At 45.1% G+C, this 15,663-nt stretch overlaps 1 protein-coding gene across 2 annotated transcripts in view; it reads right to left on the bottom strand.

Annotated features, from left to right (window-relative positions):
• LOC144722078 (phospholipid-transporting ATPase ID-like) overlaps positions 1 to 15,663 on the bottom strand; it is a 95,742-nt gene that overhangs the window by 68,039 nt on the left and 12,040 nt on the right. Inside the window, exon 2 of one of the 2 annotated variants that reach the window (XM_078600199.1) lies at positions 4,399 to 4,467. In XM_078600199.1, coding sequence (XP_078456325.1) covers positions 4,399 to 4,429 — 31 coding nt within the window. In that variant the 5' untranslated portion in view covers positions 4,430 to 4,467. Of the gene's footprint in view, positions 1 to 2,397; positions 2,832 to 4,398; positions 4,468 to 15,663 lie in introns of those variants that run through there. The other variant, XM_078600200.1, reaches the window with a different exon arrangement.

The following is a 15,663-nucleotide window of genomic DNA, read 5'->3' on the forward strand; positions in this document are numbered from 1 at the left end:
TGCTTCCGAACTGACGTTGGCCATCTGCCAGTAACTACTAGGCGAAACTATAAATAGTTTTTTTTATATTCCCTACACACTGATACACGCACACAGGGGTGGGCAAGGCGGGGCCGGGTATGCTGGAGAACACTCGAGTGGGGAAAAGGCAGAGACGGGGAGGAGGGGAGGGGCAGAGACTCGTGAATGCGTGGCTGTTTGTGTGTGTGTATGGGGAGCGGTGGCGCAGTGATTAGTGCATCGCGCTTCGAACCCGGAGAACAGTGAAGATTCTCGCTCACGATCGATAACGGTGGTGAATGTCTATACCGGTACTGGGACTCCCCCCTCGGTCGACTCGGCTCTAAACGAGCACCCGGTGCGGTGTGTAAACACGCGCACTGGACAGACAAACAAAGGTGGCCGCGCGTGATGCTGGCCACCCACGCTAACAGCACTTGCCCCAACAGTCTGTTAAAGGCTATGGGGGGGGGGATCTTTGTCGTGTGTCTGTAGGGTAGTGGCTACTGTGTTGCTCTCCGAATCCCGCGCCCACTGGAAAAGGGCTCCAACGCCGTGAGCTCCAACAACAGGGGAGTGCATGCAGATGAGTGGGGTGGCCATTAGCAGTTATAAAATAAGAGGGTGGCTGATTAATGTTCAGTAAAAGAAATGTTGTGCCAATGACCAGTATAAAAATGGAAATCTAAAAGTCAACATCTGGGCTACTTTCTTTGGCTGCGTAGTGCCATCATGCGTAATCCGTCAAACCGAGGACACTTCACATGGTTTCCCAAAATATATTTATATAAAACCTACAAACAAATTGTTTTGAAACTAGAACTCACAACTCACCTAAACCAAAAATATAGTTTGTTTTATCAATATTGACGGCAAAAATGCGTTCATAAAGCATTGGTTATATTTTTGTAACTGTGGCAGCACTCGGGCACGAGAAGGCGAGCGTGCGGTTGATCGGTTACGCACCGTCACTTTGCGTTCGAACATCCGTCTGTGCACTTGCGTGTTTCCATGCGCGCATTTCGCGCAGAAATCTAAACTCAGGCTCCTGTTAAGAGTGTGGCTTGCCAGCTTGTTTTTTTTTACTTAATTTAACCGCATTATTGACCCACCAGAGTTGACGGCCATAATGAATGTTTTGACGGAAAGACAGTTGCCATCACTGTAAGGTGGAAAGACCGGCAGATGTCCAATGTTGTCTTTGGAGTGTTTCTGCTGATACTGGCAGAAAAGTACTTTTTGCCAACACATTAATCAGGCCCATCACCTTTTTTTAATCAATCTGCAGGAGTAATTTGAACAGTTACAAACTGGTGACAACTTTGCTGCTGTGGTAACTTTACAGGTTTACAATTTGAGCTGTAACTCGACAGTGGCTTCTGCTCCCAAACTAAAACACCAGGTCTTTAAAAATGAGGGCTTGGGCACTGACGTTCGGCCCCATTTTCACAAGCGGTCACAGACACGTTCCGACTGCGTCATGCATGAACCCCGCCCTTCCCATGTTCGCACATGAACACCGTCCTGATCGTGTGTTCACATGCGACCCTGTCCAAACTAACTCAAGGACTGGCACACCGACTGCCGGGATATCCAGAAAATGACTTCTATTTCTACGAACCGATTATTTTTAGTTAATTTCCATTAGCCGTCACAATAACTATATAAAAACGATGTTGTCTACAAATCTTGCGCCGGTGAACACTTTTCGCCATCGATACAACGTTTGCCTCAAGACAAATTACGAGCAAAACAAGTTCGGTGAAGAATTGGAAATAACTGTTGGGAGGGACGCAACCGGAAAAACACGGCAGAATATTTATACTCCGGTTAATTACTGGACACAGGGCAGGATCAGTTCCTGTACTGCTATGTTGGGATGCTTGGCCAATACCAGCTGCTATATTCTGTGTGTGTGTGTGTTTAGCTATTGGAGGAAACCCATGCATAACAGGGGGAGAGAACACACAAACTCCACACACAAAGGCACTCAAGCGGGGAGTCCAACACAGGCCCCTTCTTGCCGTGAGGCCCGAGTGTTACACCACTCCGCACCACCCTGCCGAGTATGCCTCTTGAGAGTAGTGGCATTTTTAATAAGCACAGGAATCATATTCCGTCGCTTATGATAGCCTTGATTACATGATTTACCACATACTCAACTTGTTCATAAAGCCATACAGATAAGCAGAGTCTAAGTCACATAATGTAGGACTAATGGACATGCAAAAAATATGAAGGTTAGTTTATCTTGGCAGAAATATTCATCATACGAGTCGCACATGATTTTCACATTAAAATCTAGAATTCACAAAACAGCAGAACAATTACACGCGTGCAAAAAACGTGCCCATCCGCACCGACAACATTCGACATCTTATGGAAAGGAGACTTTACCTGCAGGCTTGATTTTATTTCGACGCCTGTGCATCACCCTTGTGCAGCTGCAGAGAGTGCTTCTGCCGTGCCGTGCGCGGCCGGCTCTCCCAAAAGCACCCGCTCTCCTTTGACGGACGCGAGAGCATCTCTCGTGAACATCGCTGCGTTGCAGGATTCCACCCACCAATGGCCTCATGCCCTCACTCCGTACCAAAGCATTCTCTACCCCAGCAGCCACCCAAAGCCATCCAAGCACCAACAATTCTGCTTTAATCTCCACCTTGCAGTGTGCAAGGCTTGACAAACATGGACCCTCTCTCTCTCTGTCTTTTGAAAATGAGCCACCTCCTTTGTCATGTCACGGGCAAGGCAGGATTCCGAAAAGGTTGTTGCCTCTGGAGATAGCAGCTTATCAGCCACTGCCAGAATTGGTCGTAAAAAAATGTAGAACAAAGGTTTTAAAGCAATCGGCAAGGGCCAACTGTGGGGGCGAGCTTTGGGATGCGATATTTCAAAATGACCTCAAAGGCCAATACTCCACAAGCCAGTTTCTCACACAGAATGCTGCACAGCGCCAAGTCGCGTGCTTGCATTCGCCGTAACGTACGGTCCATCTGGCCCCGAGGTTCTAAGCCATGTTTAGTGCTGTGGATTCAAAAGAACCATAGTTAGATGTCTTCCTAAACATCCACGGACGGGTTAGTGTTTTTGATCACAGGCACAGACCGCTGTAGGGGCATAGCCTCCAAATCGTAGGGAACCAAATAATGGACATTTCAGAGACCAATAAACCGTGTTGGCGAGCCAAATTTTAAGGAAGGCTTTCTGCCATTGACCATGGCATTCTAGCATAAACAAACGACGTGGCAATACAAGCCTCTCACAATACAAGCCTCTGCGTATGTCGGAGAAGCGGCGGCGTTGTTTTTTTTTTGTTGAAACCCGACTTAAGAGCTCCTTGGCTCACAGGGTACTTCAAATAAACTACTACAACTATAAGCCGATGCTTCCTTTGTTCTGATTTTGCCCGATGTAAATCCCGCTGTGCTGTTGGCATCTCGTCACGAGACACCGAGTCCACTGGGTAACCTCGCAGCACAGCGGTGCGCCCCCACGCGTCGCAGACAGACGCGGAGGAGATTTTCTTCACCGGACTTCTCCCCAAAGAGTTCCCTTCTTATTCCCATCCACCACCCCTGCTGTGAGATTGTTGCTTTTATTTAATCCTTGGAGCTGAAATGTATCCAAAATAAAGTGCAGAGCTAAAAACACTCAACAACTCCGTTTCATCACGTATTGTAGCCCGGGCTTGAAACCCAGGGGTTCGGGTGATGCCAGCTCGGCGATCGGAGCGATGAGCCAAGCCAGCTGTGCACATCACTTGCAAACATCTTAATAAAATGATCAAAACTTTGTTCGTGAAGAAGGAACCACTGTACTTAGACGGCGGAGAGTGGAAATATACGACTCAGACGAGGAGTCGGGCAAGAAGATACGCTCTCACCACGGCCATTTAAGGCAGCAATACTAGACATTTTCTGAACACTGGACTGGAGGATTAAACGCATAAACGTGAACGGACAAAGCATTCGCCATCTCGAACTTCCTGTTGACATAGTTATTACAACAACTGATGGAAATGAATCACAGGAAAGCATGGGAAAATTAACAAAGCAAAAGTCACTCGCGTACAAGTCTGCTAAACAAATACACCTCGAATAATTGTATGTATGTGGGAAATATAATAATTGCCGTGGGCATACATGTCCTGCTGTGTCTCCAGTTTGTGAGAGGTCACAAGTTAGAGACTTCATGTCCAGAAAAGAGGGGACATGGGCAGGACATGTCCCTCAGAAGGGATGATGACCGGTCCAAAGTTTGCTTGCTTGAAAAGTGCTGCTGAATAATATTGATCGGAAAATCCAATTAATAGGTCAATGGACTCGCAATGCATTGTATTTATATGTGGAGGCACTGGGATCACCACACACACACACAGGTAGAAATATCTGGACTCACCTGGAGGTCGGGTCTCCCCACAGAGCTTCATCCCGTTAGGCAGGTACAGGCAGGCCCATGGGAATTCATCTGCAGAGAAAAGCGCCACTGGTAAGACTCGGCAGTGCGTCATAGTTCACTCCAAACGTGCGAATGAAACCAAATTCATATTATCGTGCAACTCTCACACGGGTAAACATTTTACAGGTTTAAAAAAAAGTTGCACTCGGATCATCCGAAATGATGGTCAGGCTTCGTTATCTAAAGCCGGGCATTCCAAGGCCACTCCCGCACCTCATTTGTGGGGCCAGGTCGCTTATGAAATGAAAGAGCTGGATTACTCAGTGGGCCTTACTTGCCAAATTAAAAACAGTTTAGTTTTAGTTTCATTTAATAGTTTAACTCGGCGAAAGTCATTCCGCTTTCGGGATTCGTGGCGAGCGGCATTTCATCACGGGCAGTTAAAAATCCACACCGCGTTTTGGACGGGAAGCAGCGTTGAAGCAAGGTAGGATGGAGTTCTCAGCCGCACGTGGTGAAACAGTGACGAGATTGACAGTCGAGAGGCTGTATTGCTGCGCATTGCGTGTCTTATTGATATTCAAGTGGGATGACTCGAGTAATTATTAAATGGGGTTACTCCGAATTGACAGCACGTCACTACCCCTTCCCCTTTGGGAAACCGCACCGACAAGCATTGTGAAGTATGGTAAACAACCCACAAGCGGTTTGAGAGACGGTAAAAGATTAATTTTAGTATTTATTATTCATTATGTAATATAATTTTACGTGTTTACTTCATTATGTTTCTAGTGCATTGTGGGCAGGAGAGAGCAGTGCTATGAATTTATTGCTGCGCTGTACAGTACAGTACTTCTATGCTCCCACGTCTATGGTCACCACCTTCACCGACCCATGTGCATGGTGAAGTACGGTACAGCATGGTGAAGTATGGTCCAGCATGGTCCAGCATGGTGAAGTATGGTCCAATTACCCCGGGACTAATTGAGCATGGGAAGGTGCTCATCTCGCATGAGACTGACAAAAGTCGCTTGTGTAAACAATAATCGTTATTCTGAATGAGACGTAATTTTAAATGATATGCAATCACGACTGTTATCTCACGTTGTTTACCCACAAAAGCCTCACCGGACGATGTTGCTACACGCAACCCCAATTGAGTCATTGGCCGGTCATTTTTTAACACCGGGACGTTTAACCAATTCCAGTTACGTTGAAAAACGTTTGGCACGCGGCAGGCATCCAGAGAACCCGAAGGGAACCCATGGAGAACACGGGGAGAGCGAACAAGCTCCACGCATAAAGTCGCCCGAAGTTGGGCGTCGAACCCAGGCCCTGCTTGCCGCGAGACAAGCGTTACCGCTGCGCCACCACCCTGCCATGCCTCCCAACGATGGTTGTAGAGGGGGCATGGAGTAATGAACCAAAAATTCGCGCCGATAAAGATCTCCACCTCACTCCGCTCCGGCGATTCAGCGGCAAAAGGAGGGGGCGACAAGTTGAAGTTAAGCGTGTCCTGCCCGGTGGGATGGGGATGCCTCGTGAGATAGAATACTGGGACAGGGCAGGGAAGGGCCAACGATCAGCAGCAGAAACATTGAGACTAAGCCCAGGTGGGTCAGGTTGAGACTTAATAAAGAAGGCACGTTAATGAGCCACACCCACAAGCAATTTGATGAATTGTCACGATGCTGTGTCAGAAGTCAATTGCTGTTCGTTTTCTTTGTACCGCCTCGTTGGTATTGGGGCCCGCGTGCCCGGGGCTCTCAAGTGTCACGTAGCACACGAAGCGTGACACGCGCAGTCGGCCCACGTCACATCCTCGCATGTTGGCACGTTAACGTGCTCCCACGCAAACTGAACTCTGCCGAGGCTGACCACAGCCGTCCTCTACCTCCCTCCCACTCACAGCGCCAGCAGGCAAACACGCACAGAGGGCATGCAAGTCACACTCACTCGTACACACAAACGGCTCCGAGTGTTGACCACCACCACTTGACCACCACAATGCAAGACAACAATTTATAGCTGTTATTTCCAGATGACATGCAAGCTGAACGGGAGGGCAGTGGCAAGGTATTTAACGCAATGTGCCATGATCCCAGTTTCTCGAGTTCAATTTCCGGCCACGTTTGACGTCAGCTTTTGACATCTGAATCCGTTCTATGCCCCAAAACTGCCTTCAAACTAACCCACACCGATCGGTGTGGTGAAGTATGGTCAAACCCTCATAACCAACAAGGTGCACGACCTTCATCTAGCGGTGAAATGACATAGGGGACTTCACCACCCTGTCTATCTCATTTGTATTGTCCGTTTAACTTGCGCTGGGGGGCACTGAGGGGTGCCATAGTGGCTAGGAGATGTTAATTCCCTCGACTGGTATGCAGGAGGTCGTGTGGTTCGATCCCGACTCCGATGCCTGTTGTATAGTTGGAGTTTACGTGTTTCTCTCTCTCCCCGTGGTCACGTGGATTTCTCTCCAGGTCCTCCGGTTTTTCCCTCCACATTTAGAATCAACATCACGTGTTTAGAGTATTTGACCGCTATAAATTTCCACATTGTGATAAGCCCACTTTGTTGAGTTAACATTTGTGGCCGGGTCGCTTCTGAAAAAAAGAGCTGTATAGCTCAGTGAGCCTTACCTGGTAAAATAAAAACATTTTAGTTTAGTTTGTTTTCTTTGTATTGTCTGTCATTTGCACTGCCCCAATTGGTACTGTCCGTTTTGTTTACAGTGGCTGCCTCGTTTATACTGTCGGTCAAATTTGTACTGCCTATCTCATTTGTTGTCTGTCTCAAATGTATTATATCTCGTTTTTATTGTCACTCATTTGTACTATTTACCTCGATTATAATGTCGTTATGTTTGTCTACCTGGTATGGAATATTTTACATCTAGTCTCGTGCCCTTGTTACCATGAGCTTGTGTTACATTCACACATCAATTGCATAAATCACCAACAATTGATCCTTACGCACACACGACTCATTTAATAAATTATGAGCCAAATAATAATCGTTGAATAGATGCATTGTTGCATGGCGATCAAAAAAGCAAGGCTAGAAGGAGTGGATAATGGCAGGCCAAGGTAACAACACCCTGATGTGCTAAACCAACGCACAAAGACAATGAAAATTCAATATTTAAGATCATTCACAACTATGCCTGCTAATTCTGAGATATAGAAAATGTCATTTTGGACTGGAGTAAAATGTCCATATGGATTGGGCAACAAACTTAAAAAGACCTTTTTAAGTTTGGGCAATGGTGCAAATAAAACCAATCGTGCTTTTGACTACGAGAATTGACAAATGGACTGCACAAACTTGACACGTGAAGAATATTATTTTATATGCCTTGTAAAAAGAAAAGAAAAATACCAATGCAAATGTCCTACTTGGTCAGAGGTCAGTCACGGAGAGAGCAGCTGTGATCCAGCGTGACACAGCACAGAACGGGAAGAAAGATCGAGCTGTTCATATCAACCCAGGCCAGTTCATAAAATGACATCTCCATAATTCAGACCCAAAGAGGAAGATGCACAAAGTCTCTGGCAGATGGTCAAGATGAAACCAGATCTACGTATGCAAGGAGAAGCCTGGACCTCTAAAAGAATCTTCAATGACTAACAAGGGTGGTGACGTGGCCCCCAGCAGTAGTGATTGTTGCAGAGAGGGTTATGGTTCGAAAGCAGAAGCCGTCACAATTATTACTGCGGGGATATTAACCATAGTAGATGGAATCATAATTAGAATTATTAGCATAATTATTAATAATTAGAATTATGATTATTATAATTATTATTCTACGTGCCGTCTGCTTCACAGTGGTCGTTAAAAATCCACTGACGTTATTAATTGAAAAAATCCTAAAAAATGACACCGGAAATTACTCAATTTGGATTATACTATAGAAACTAAAAACTATTTTTATTTTACCAGGTGAGGCCCACTGAGCTATATAGCTCATTTTCATAAGCGACCTGGTCACAAATGATAGCTGAACGAAGTGGCTTATCACGTGGAAATTTATAGCATCCAAATACTCGAAACGCATGTTTCTAAATGTGGAGGGAAAAACCGGAGGATCCGGAGAAAAATCCAAGCAACCACGGGGAGAGAGACATGCAAATTCCACATGTACAGGCTTAATGGTCGGGATCGAAAACACAACCTCCTGTATACCAGACAGTAGTGAACATCTCGCCACCATACACACACACAGCAGCAGCAGCAATCTTCGCCCCCTCCTGGCAGACGAATGTCCCAGGTCACTCCTGCAAACAAGATAATCCTGGTCTCTTGAATTCTTACCTGCTTAAAAGAAATAAACCTGAAGTGCATGATTGATGAGGCAGGAAAGCACGCGTGGGTCACAAGAAGCAGGCCCTTCGCAACATGTGCCCTTAGCGCCTCCATGCAGTAGCACTCGATAACCCCCGATTAGAGCCTATTTAAATGTATGAATGTTACAGCTGAGGCTTGGGGCTGCCTAAAACAGGAAAGGGGCTGTTTTAGCCTTTCCGTGCAAAATTCTCACAACAGCCGGGGAAGATGAAAATATTCACAGGAGACCCAAGTGGCCCTTGCAAGCCTTGGCTTCAACATTTGATGCCTGGGAAATTGACGACGGCATATTATTCTTGATAAGTTCATCGCTTGTAAATATATTATTTTATAAATGCAGCCTTACAATAAATCGGATGACAGCATCCCGACAATGAAAGCCACGTGAACTCGGAACGTGCGAACAATTTTTTTTTTAAGATCAGGGACTTTAAGATCAGGGACTTTAAGATCAGGGACTCCATTGCAGGTGACAATGAAACCTGATATAAAGCTACTTTCACGATTATTTTTTGTGACAACGGTCAGTCATCCACCGACCACTGCGGGGCACAATCATGCTCGCATCTTGTCAGGGATATTTGAAACGAAGACTTTTACGTTGTACTTACTACATTGCACTTTTTTTTCCACAGAGACAACAGATTGCTGATAGGCAGACCTGCGGTGAACAAGAGGTGGGGGAGATTAATGAAATTACTTTTACCCATTGTTTTAAAGTGCTGTGTCGGAGATCGAACCAGGGATCTCCATAACCCTGACACCACGGTAGCATCCCGCGACAACATCAAACATCGGGGAACTAATCCGTGCCTTTCAGAATAAGCACATCGAATTTAAGTAAAACACGATTGTGAAAAAAGAGGATGTGATGAAAAACTGAATATTTAATATTATTAATAGGATTAATTTAAATTGTGAGAGGCTGCAGTTTATAACTGCAGTGGTTTTATTTCCTTGAGAGTTGTATAATCATGTGGACCGCTTCCAAATGTCCTCCCCGTGGTTCTTAATAAGCAGTGCACGGTACACGTTGTAACCATGTGCCTTGCAAATACCGCTAGAAGCAGCTTTATTAAAAGCTACTTTTGAATAACTTAGTATCCATGCTCGAAGCAACGGACTTTCACACTGAGTGGTGCCTACAGAAGGCCCCACAACACTGCTCATTACCCCCGCAAGTTACATGAAAGTGCATCTCTTAGGCAAGTAACAATGTATCTGCAGTATTCCCTCGTTATTCACGAACTTGCTATCCGCGAATTCCATCAGAGAGAGAAAGAAAGCGTTGAGATAAAGTTATGAGTTCCCTTTATAACCTACTGTATTATTGAATACTTTCAAATTTATTTTTATTTACTTCATGTTTATCATAACCATTTAAAATGTTTGTGTTATTATGACATTTCAATGTATTTAATAGCTTATTAGAAACGTGCGTTTTGAGTATTTGGCTGCTATAAATGTCCACACGATAAGCCACTTCATTGAGCCGTCATTTTCGGCCGGGACACTTCTGAAAAAAAGAGCTACATAGCTCAGCTTTGGGCCTTACCTGGTAAAAATATACATGTAGTAAATATATATAGTTTAGTTTCAGTTTTTAGGAATAGCTCTTGATTTAAAGCTTTCGTGGTCTTTCGGTAAAGTCACGTAAATAGAAAAATAATAGATCACGACGTTTCGATCGCAACACAAGCGATCGTCTCACCTGAAGACGATTGCTCGTGTTGCGATCGAAACGTCACGATCTATCATTTTTAGGAATAATTCATCGAATTGCAACAGGGGCGAATCATCCCAGGTCGAGTCTCTTTCACAAATCAGCCCCAATCACAGACATCAGCTGAGCAGACACTGCCATTTGATCTGCCAAACATAACCCTTTAGAAGTTGAACTTTCATAAATGAGTAACTGCCCGGCTGAAAAACAACAACAAAACAAGAGATCTCACTTTGAATCTCGAGTGGGATTCCCAGGATGAAACCCCAGGACCCCAGACGGCACTGGCTTTACAATTCGATGTCAGCAGGCCAAGTCAGCCATCGCAACGCGACTAGTTTTAAATACCAGGTAAATCGACGTGGGCGTTGCGTCAATAACCTCCCACCGAAGCCTCCTTATAATAGAGCAAGATGACGGTTGTTGTCCGAAAGCTAAAAGGGGGTAAACGGAAAACACAAATAACTAGAGTAGATGACGTCGTATGCTATTATTTAATTTATTATTTTATTTTTATACGTGACTTTACCGAAAGAACCAAAGAATAATTCCTGCAGTCACGAAAGCTCCAAAATTAAGATTGAGCCTATTTTTTATTTTACCAGGTAAGGCCCACTGAGCTATAGCTCTATAGCTAGAGAGCTCGGTGGTCCTTACCCGAGACAAGGGCCGTGATAGTCCCGAGAGCGGTGGGACCCAATTATTATAATTGATCATTACGCTCACAATACAAGCCTCAAACGATGCATCAATTATTTCACGATAACATGCAAATTCCATGCACGTTGTGTGCTAAAATCACATTAAGGCCGAGGCATCGAACAACACGAATGAAACGAGATGCAATTCTAAGGAGAGGGTAAAAATATGTTCCTAAAATAACTGATTCTTGAATCAAATCAATAGCATTTTGTAAATTAATTCGAATCACGAAGATAACTTGGGGAGGTGAGCTGTTACATGGCCCGGTGATGATCACCACTGGTAGCACACATCAACGGTCCAGCAGTCAAATTACCCACGGTCACATTCGGTTCAGACTTGAGTTTCTACTGCATTAAGTGTCTCATTATCGTCGCATTACAGAGACTAAAAAAAGGCCAGGGCATAGCCGAATTAGCAAATTGTACAGGAAACGGTCATCACAGTGCAGTGCTTGCAGACTGAATCCACAAGCACAAGTTCTTTCTCGTGCACATGCGACTCCGAATGATAAAAGCACTGGCGTGGGTGGTTAATTGGCCGAGGCAGATATGTGACGGTCGGACGCGCGCCGCCGTTGTATTTTCCATTTAAATCACCGCAGTATTCCCAGCGCCTCGTGTATTCAGATTTTGTCAGCGCACGCGCTTGCGTAGTCCTTATGGGTTTGCCCGGGCGTATGTCTGCAATATCCTCTGCATTTGCACAAGAAAACCCACAGCGACAGCCGCCCTAATGCAAACAAAACATGTCTCCACCAGAAATGCAACTTTCATAAAAAACACTATTGGCTGGGCCATTAAAGGGCACTAGTTAAATGGCTGATGCCTACACTCTTTCATGCATTGGCTTACGTGCGCGGCTATGAAATACTTTAAGTTAAATGGTAAAAGCTCTCGATAGTGCAGTGCAGTTACTCTTGATAAAGAATGCAGTGTGTGTGCCGTGCCCATAAAACATCACCACTCATATCCTACCAGTGTGCAGCTCAGCTCATGCGGAGAATGCTTCTTTTCTTTAAAACTGCTTTTTGTGATTAGTTTGTTGTCCTTCCCCGGCACCTCCTGACTAGCACGGTTGGCTACGTACGGTGCAAAAGAAGTTCACCACGCAAACATACGTACAATTAACAGCTTCTATGTTGCCTAAACATATCAAGACAAACACATTTTTATAAAAACACACTTACAGCAGCCGTAACTGTTAACCACAAACAAAAGCCTCGTACACACGGGCCGAGCGCTCTCCAGTTCTCTCTAGAATTTGCTGCCCAAAATAATAAAATTAAAAACCCTCATTACACTAAAACTATATGACAAGGACATAACCAATGACCCCAACAATGATGACGTGAACTAGAAACATTTTGATTACTTTTACCCTTTCTATCCCAACAAAACTGGAAAGCATTTTCTTTCGACAAACGGCTCAGCAGGAAAGCTGTTATTCAACAAATGCAGTGCTTAGAGTACACTCCCAAGAAATGTAACAATAACCACGGCAGAATGGAATAATTTTGTACCCAACAAAAGACTGCCAGTTCCTAAGCAAAGAAACCTGATACAGGGAAGACTTCCCCTTTTATAAGGACAGGATTCATCGAGCGCTTGCAACAACCGCTATTGAACGTACGTTCATAAGCTTCTTTCGCACCTGCGCTAATCGGAGGTGCAAGGAAAGACAACAAACTGAACACAAGAAGCAGTTCTTAATGCCTTCCCTTACTTGTGGATGAACGCGAAGAGGACAAAATTTGCCACGCAAATGCCGCTGTTCGTAAAAACGAAGATGGATAATGTGCCACGACTAAAGCACCCGTTGCAACCACGTCCGAGCCACTCTTCTTACATCTGCAAACGTGTGGATAAACACGGGCGAATGCAGCTGCTGCTGCGGCGACTACTTCCGAAACACTTCTGTCCGCGAATAGGAAGAAATTCACGTGCAGATTCTCTCATTCATGATGGGCACGGATAATAGGATGGATCAGCGACAATGTTGGCCAATTCTCAGTAACCCCTCTTCTGCAGACTGATTTGGGACCGCGGATAATAAGAGTCGTGGATAATACGCCCATTGCTAAGAGGCGCTACACTGCACATAACACACATAAATCCGTATGCATAATGTTAACAAGTAAAAAAAATGTTATGGATAAGATAAATTTCATACAGGGACTCCTCTACTTATGAACGAGTTAGGTTCTAGAGGTCTGTCCATAAGTCGATTTGTTCGTAAGTCCAGCTTTACTCCCGTCGATTCCAAACACGTTGTACGGCAAGCACACTAAACACAGGGAATGGCTTTAAAAGTTGTATCATCTCTTGTACATGTAGATGCCACTGGTTCTTCACGTTCTGCAGATGCAGATGCCACCACCGCCATCTATTGCGCGGCAGTCGAACTTACGACTCTCGGTCCGAGCAGGCAACTGGACATAGGGACAGGTTTGTTTGTATCTCTGCAAATTCGTAAGTCGAATGTTCGTAAGTAGAGGAGTTCACGTACTTGCACCGACATACCCTCTTCTGAATTAGATCCTGTAACGTTTGTATTTCACCAGGGCATACCTAAAGCGCTACGTGACAGCGCCACTGGTTTTTAACATAAGTACAGTAAAGACAAGCAATGGTATTCAGTCAAGCTACGCTTTAATTGCTTACGTAAATATTTTTAAAGTAGTAACAAATTGCCCAAGCATATAATTGCAATACACTTTACTCAATCACTCAAGGCTAGCTACACATGAGCATCTATGAATGTAAAAATGATACAACGCAACATGTGTTTATCACATCAATTTATACGTATGTATGTTGAACTTCTTTCGCACCGTACGTAGCCAACCTTGCTCATCAGTCCACTGGTGGATGTTTGTTGTTTAGTTTAACACGTAGGACTTTAACGACCAATATTATCCACGATGTATTTTTTGGGTTAGGGGCCGTCCATAAATGACGTCACGCGATTTTGGACGTTTTTTGCCTCCCCCCCTCGTCACAAAAAGTCAGACCCCCCTCAAATATGACGTCACAAAGCTCTGCCCCCCCCCCCCAAAAAACACAAATCGCTTTAAACTATTGTCATTGTAGTGCGTATTTAATGTGCCGCTGCACTTGTAGGAGAAAACATTTATTAAAAAGTCTATTTAATTAAGTAGAACGTGTTGTCTATATTTATTTAAAGTTGCGTATTTTGATGTGACGTCACATTTCTCAAACCCGTCACACATCATCACAAATGTCTGACCCCCCCCCCCTCCTAGGTGCGTGACGTCATTTATGGACGACCCCTTACAAGTTCAGCACACCGCTTGTGTGTTGGAGAGTAAACCCACAACGTTTACAATTCGAGTGCTGCGACGGTCCGCTGGTCAGTGTGGGCTTGATGAGAGGCGAGCCCAGCACTCGTTCAGACATTCGGTCACCACTGAAGTTAACCATGACCGGGAATTGAACTTAGGCGGTCGAGTTTATCGTGCCGTGCATCAACCACTCTGCCACGACCCCGGACAGCGTACAGTACAATGATACCGGTGATAATATTGCATAACACCGCACACAGAACATTTTTATTCTGTACCATAGGCCTATTCAGACTTGAGTAACTTTACCTTTAAAATAAACCACTATGCCCTTAAAGCCCCTTTGCACCCACAAGGGTTGCTTTTCATTTGTACAGTACATGCACACATGTTCACATGTAGAGTACATGTGAACTCTACATGTGAACGTGTGTGCATGTTCAGTCCGTTTGGCAGCATTCCCCACGTGCTGGTCAGTGTGGCCTGGTGAACGTGGGAGGAGTACAGAACAGCAACGGATTTTGCTCCGCTGCCCACTACTGCCCACAACACCGAACACACCTTTTTTAGTGGGAGATTGCTGCCCATGCAAACACTCTCCAGGCTCACCCCTGCTTAGCTGCTGAAATCGGGCACGCTCCGGGTGACCCAGTGCAGTACAGTATCAGATTTAATACAACATTTTCTATGAGTTTAAACGACAGACAGCCAAGTAATGCTAAATCTGACAAATTTGGCAACTTTGAATATTCAGTATGGTTAAAAGAAGATGCCGCCATCGCTTAACGGTTAGCAACACTTGACTGGCAAGCCAGAAGCCGCTGGTTCCATCTCCCGAGGTGGCAGTCACGATGGTTAAATTCCTCAACTCCCACCGCTTCTGTCCACCCAACAGTGTGAATGGGTACTGTTACTGTTCACCACAGTTGGTAGGTTGGGGTAAAGTGTGGGTACCCCCACCTCTATGCAGGGCGCCTGGAGAGCGTGGAAGGGTAGGCCAAAAACACACTTTAGAGGGGCCCTCTAGGGCACCCTCTCGTGGAAGTCCTTCCGCAGCGGTGCCGTGAGCAAGCAATTGCAGCGCTGCACCTTTAAACCGTTTCCATTCTCAAACTTTTACAGACAATCTCTGTGATATGCGAAATGCGTATTTACGTGTCGCGAAGAGTTCAACGTAAACCAAGAC

Source organism: Lampetra planeri, chromosome 13, assembly GCF_965212315.1.
Source record: "Lampetra planeri chromosome 13, kcLamPlan1.2.h2, whole genome shotgun sequence".
NCBI lineage: Eukaryota > Metazoa > Chordata > Hyperoartia > Petromyzontiformes > Petromyzontidae > Lampetra > Lampetra planeri.